Source organism: Athene cunicularia (assembly GCF_003259725.1).
Source record: "Athene cunicularia isolate RWA chromosome 26 unlocalized genomic scaffold, athCun1 chr26_part2, whole genome shotgun sequence".
Lineage (NCBI taxonomy): Eukaryota > Metazoa > Chordata > Aves > Strigiformes > Strigidae > Athene > Athene cunicularia.
Genome location: NW_020799137.1, coordinates 3,252,503 through 3,257,337, shown reverse-complemented (window position 1 = coordinate 3,257,337; position 4,835 = coordinate 3,252,503). Strand labels below are relative to the sequence as shown.

General features: G+C 42.6%; 1 protein-coding gene across 4 annotated transcripts; it reads left to right on the top strand.

Moving 5' to 3' along the window:
• Positions 1-207: 207 nt before the first annotated feature.
• On the top strand, positions 208-4,588 carry OARD1 (O-acyl-ADP-ribose deacylase 1). 4 transcript variants are annotated; one of them, XM_026864476.1, is made up of 6 exons: positions 208-351; positions 650-717; positions 1,252-1,396; positions 1,547-1,605; positions 1,980-2,092; positions 2,401-4,588. In XM_026864476.1, exons 1-6 carry the CDS (start codon positions 276-278, stop codon positions 2,501-2,503), a joined length of 564 nt encoding a protein of 187 aa, XP_026720277.1. In that variant the 5' UTR covers positions 208-275; the 3' UTR covers positions 2,504-4,588. The 4 variants fall into 4 exon arrangements, with proteins under 4 accessions (XP_026720277.1, XP_026720279.1, XP_026720278.1 ...); XM_026864478.1 differs by having other exon boundaries at positions 233-495; XM_026864477.1 differs by having other exon boundaries at positions 233-552; positions 646-717.
• The last annotated feature ends 247 nt before the right edge of the window (positions 4,589-4,835 follow it).

The window sequence follows — 4,835 nt, the reverse complement described above, 5'->3', positions numbered from 1 at the left end:
GTGCGCGCGCCGCCGGGGGCCGCCTCAGCCAGCAATGCGCAAGCGCCGGCTGAAGCTCCGCCCCCTTCCTCGCCTCACCGAGGCTCTGCCTCCGGGCGCCTTGCGCATGCGCCGTGGCGGCGGCGGGTTGGCCTTCAGAATGTTCTCGGTGGTTATCATAGAGAAGGCGGTCTTCCCGCCTGCCTAGAGAGGCGAGCAAGCGGGCGGTGGTGGCGGCCATTTTGACGTGACGCTCAGGCCGCCGCGGGGAAGCAGGAGCAGGCTGGGGTTGATTCATGTGGGGAGTGCTGGGGAGGGGCTTCGTGGCGGCAGCCTCGGCCCGGCGGATCGTTTTCCGCGCCGTGCCCGCGGGTCTGGCCTGCTGAAGGGTTCCCTGAAGGGACGGGGTGGCTTGGCCCGTGGGTGCTAGTTGTGTGGTGAACCTTGGCCTGGGGCCTCCTTGCACCTCATGGGCTGTGGGGCTGCAGCGGGAGAGCGTGCACCGCACTAACCGGGGTACTGGCCCCCTCCTTTGCTGTTTTCAAGGGGTGTATTGATTGTCCCAGTTGTCCCATAGATAAAGCAGGCTTACCGTTGCATCCTCTGGCACACCAGCTTATTGCATAGCTTGGAGTTCCTAATAACTTTTTTCTCTCTGTCATCTTTTCAGCTGCAGGAGTCTTCACCATAGCTCACGTTACCATGGCCACCCACTTCTCCAAGGATCAGGAGGAGAGAGTGCGTAGAAAATGGGTTGTGTGGGCTACTGCTGTGATGCATGTCTCTTTACAGAGGCCTTCCTGTTACTAGAGACCTAACAACATGGCAGCTGGTTGTACCATGTAGCTTTTTGGAACAAAGCTGCTGATTTTCTTGTGGTTTTTATGCATGTGTCAGTGATGCAGGTATTGTAAACAGCACAGAGTTTACCTGCATAATTAAATGTTGGGATATTCAAGATTGACACGCTGATAGTACGCTGAAGGTGTGAACTAATTCAGGTGTAGTGTTTGTTACATAATTCTCCTTTTCAAGCATTGATTTTGTAAAATTAACTGCTGAGCTGGCACGTGATACTCTTGTAGAGAAGATAAGCTATATGTATATTGGGCTTGTAACTCATGCCAACTCATTTATTTGTGAAATGCATCTTAAACTCAATACCTTACACTCTTTGCTGTACAGGTGTGCCAGATTCTCTGTTATCTGAGTATTCTGTTACCTGAGTCTGCATTCTTAACATACTTTTATTTAACTTTGTGTTGTTTTCAGATCAAGTGTGTTAAGGGGGACCTTTTCTCGTGCCCCCAGACGGACGCATTGGCTCATTGCATCAGCGAGGACTGTCGCATGGGTGCAGGCATAGCTGTTCTTTTTAAGAAAAAGTTTGGAGGCGTACAAGAGCTGTTGGATCAACGTGAGTGATACACGTGGGGTGGACATGCAGGAGCTGAAGGGAAAACCTTGATTTCCAGCAGTAAGGGTATTCCAAGCTACTTGGGGTGCGGGGGGGAATTATCTAGTGAATGTAACTTTTTAAAATACCTTCTTAATTTCTTTATTTTAGAAAAGAAGACTGGGGAGGTTGCAGTCCTCCAAAGAGAGGACCGATACATTTACTACCTGGTAAGAGCAGAACATTACTTGGGTACTTCCCTGTAACTCAACTATATTAGATATGATGAGGAGGACTTTAACAGTTGTGGGATTTTTTGAGTATGTTCTAAATAACAGGTGTGCGATGTATTACACATTGCTAGTTGAGGAGAAGCAAAGCTGTCTTGTGTATGCATATTTAAACTTTTAATGGACAGAATTAGCTGCTAAATTACAATATTTTAAGATGTGAATTATAGTTATTTTTTCAGGTTTCTTTCTCCTTACAGTAGGAAGTCTGGATGTGGAGTTTCAGAGCGTAGTGGAGTGTGGTTTTTTAAAAAAGAAAATAGTTTGCAGTGATCATGCCAAAGGCACAATTGACCTTTTACATTTATACTTAGATTACAAAGAAGAAAGTTTCTCACAAACCAACGTACGAGAACATGCGAAAGAGTTTAGAAGCCATGAAAGCTCACTGTCTAAACAATGGAGTTACTGACATTTCCATGCCTAGGTAAGAGAATCAGTTACTGCAGTGTAAATGCTTCACTGTTTTTAAGTAGAAGGGTGTTTGAGAGATGATCCCCTGCTGTGAAATAAGAGTTCAAGTATCCACTTTGTTCTTCTATTGTGCAAATGAATTTGCATTTCCCAGTGTCTAAATGGTAGCAAAATACAGGCTTCGTTGTTTCTTTATTTTAACTGCATTATGTTGATTTATGGTGAGCTGAGTTAGTGCCCCATAAAACTGTAGCTGGGTTAGTTGTTCATCGCCTGCTCCAGAAGAGGCCATTACAGCTGTTTTGATGTCTCGTTTTCCAGGATTGGATGTGGACTTGACCGCCTGGATTGGAATAAAGTTTCAGCAATACTTGGGGAAGTGTTTGAAGACACAGATATAAAGATCACAGTTTACACTCTGTGAGCAAAAGAGTTTAAAGAGAGCCCCATTTCCCTTACTTTCAGGAGTAGAAAACTGTTAACTGATGAGGGGGGAAACTGCATGCCAAGCACATTCTTTGTTTGAGCATAGCTAGCTCACTCTTGTGTTGGCAACAACAACAGAAAAGCTCCAGTGCAGATAATTTGGGATATAGTGCTCAGAGAGCCTGTGAAGAAGGCAGGAGTGTTGTAACCCTCGGGGAGATCCCAGTTTGTCCCAGCATGCCACCAGATGTCACTGGTCCTCCACGGAGCACCTGCCTGCGCTAGAGCTTCTACATAAAGCTTCCAGTTCCTCTGCAGAGTGCAACTGGAGCCGTCTGTTGCTTAGGGATTTGTTGGTTTGTAGTTACGATTGATAATGATGAGCTGTGGAGCTCTGTAACTTAAAAAAAAAAAGTTCTGCGATGTTCATATCAGGCATACAGTTTACTCACTCTGTTTGTTACAGGATTAAAAATTTAATTTCTACCTTCTGGCCACAAATAGTTTTTTGTTATGAGATTGTACTTGCTAGGAATCATGCTGTCAACATTAAATAAATAGCTGTTCAGTACTATGCTGGCAGGTGAGAGCACGGTCCTTTGAAAAACACTTATGTCTGTGTTGTGGCTGTATTCTAGAGGACAGCTGAGTGTCGAGGGGGGAATGCTGGAGATGTGTAAAGACACCATGTGGGCGCATTTTTATGCTGTATAATTGGTGTAGTTTGCAAAACTCTGTTTTCTGAGAATCCGCATGTGAATGGCTTGTGCTGTAAAAAGTCCTAGTATGGAATTTAAGGTTCTTTTCCTACTGCGTTTGTAGTTTAGCTTTTACGTGTAGGTTGGTGTTTGTCACCAACAGCAAAAGCAAATTGGTAACACAGTTCATCATGTCATTGGTCAACACTTGATTTTTGGAAGCTTAATTCCAGTGCTGAGGAACTATCACACAGTCTGCATTTCCTTTAAGTTTGGTTTTTCCCACCCTCCTTTAATAACAGATCTTTTTGACTTCTCTCATAGTGAGTGCCCAAAAAGATGCCACGTATGTTGAATAAACTTAAAAGATGGGACATAACAGTTGAAAAGTTTGTAGCGTAACATAGGGTTTCTAATTGGTTTTTTGCTATGAATTGAATGGGTGGAGCGTTTTCTCAGCATTGTGGGTTAATCTGTATTGTGTGGTTTCTTTGCTGATCCTGTTTGTGTCTTCAAGAACTTCATATCATTACTCTCCCTGTTTGTTGACTATTCTTTGTAAACTTGTTTTTGGTGAATTATTACTGTAGCTAAATACACAACTGGGAAAAAAAAATAAACTGAGTAAGACATACAGGAATGTGGAGTATTGAGCTGGTCAAGAGTGGACATCAGGACTGTTCAGTGATTTAGTCTTTATTTATGTTTGGTTTTTAAATCGAGTGGTAAAGAGATGAAATCCAGAGTGGCTCCACAAAGGTTTTTCTTAATTGCTGCTTGTTTTTTCTGCCTTGAAAATTTATGCCAGGATTTAGTGCAGCTGACTGAGGTAAGGGATGGGTGTGGTCAGCAGTTGTATGTGTGTGTGTGTCTGACACTATTCAGCCTGTGACAGTGCAGGAGAAACCAATGTGAACGACTGACTGGAAGAGTGAACCCTGTCTGGCTCCTTTTCTTAACTGATGACTGTCCCTGTGACCCTTGTTTGTTTTATAGAGAGAGTGATATGCCCATATTTCCTCTCTCTGTCTCCTACACTTGTATGTACTCTTGAAATTTTTTTGGCATATAGTAATTCTTTCTCATGCTGCACTTCAGCTATGAAATATTTCATACATGGCTGTCCCAGGATGTCTCACTTGTCAGATTAAATTTAGGACCTCTTGCAAATAGAGAAGGAGGAATAAACAGTACTATAGCTTTTTGAAGTGACTTCCAATTTTATTTTGCTTTTTTTCCCAGTTTTATGTCACAAACATCATTGAACAAGGGGAAAAGGTATTTGATGTATTTGAAATCAAGTTCCTAGGACTCCATTGTAACTTAGAATAGACCAGTTAGCCCTAATTTAAATCACAGCTCTGATTATTGAGGAGGAAAGGGGAGGAAATCCTATTTTTTTTCACCTTAAATCACTTTCTCTTCCACATTTATGAAGTATGTACTTTCTAAATGCATTTATCTAATTGGCAGCTTTGTTCTAAGATCTTGCTAAGTAGTCCTAGTATATGAGGCCTGCAGTCTTTTCCTGTAGGTCCACTGCAATCCATTTAATTACAGACTTTAATCATACAGTTGCCGTCTTTTTTTTTTTTTTTTTTTTTTTTTTTTTTTTTTTTTTTTTCCTATCAG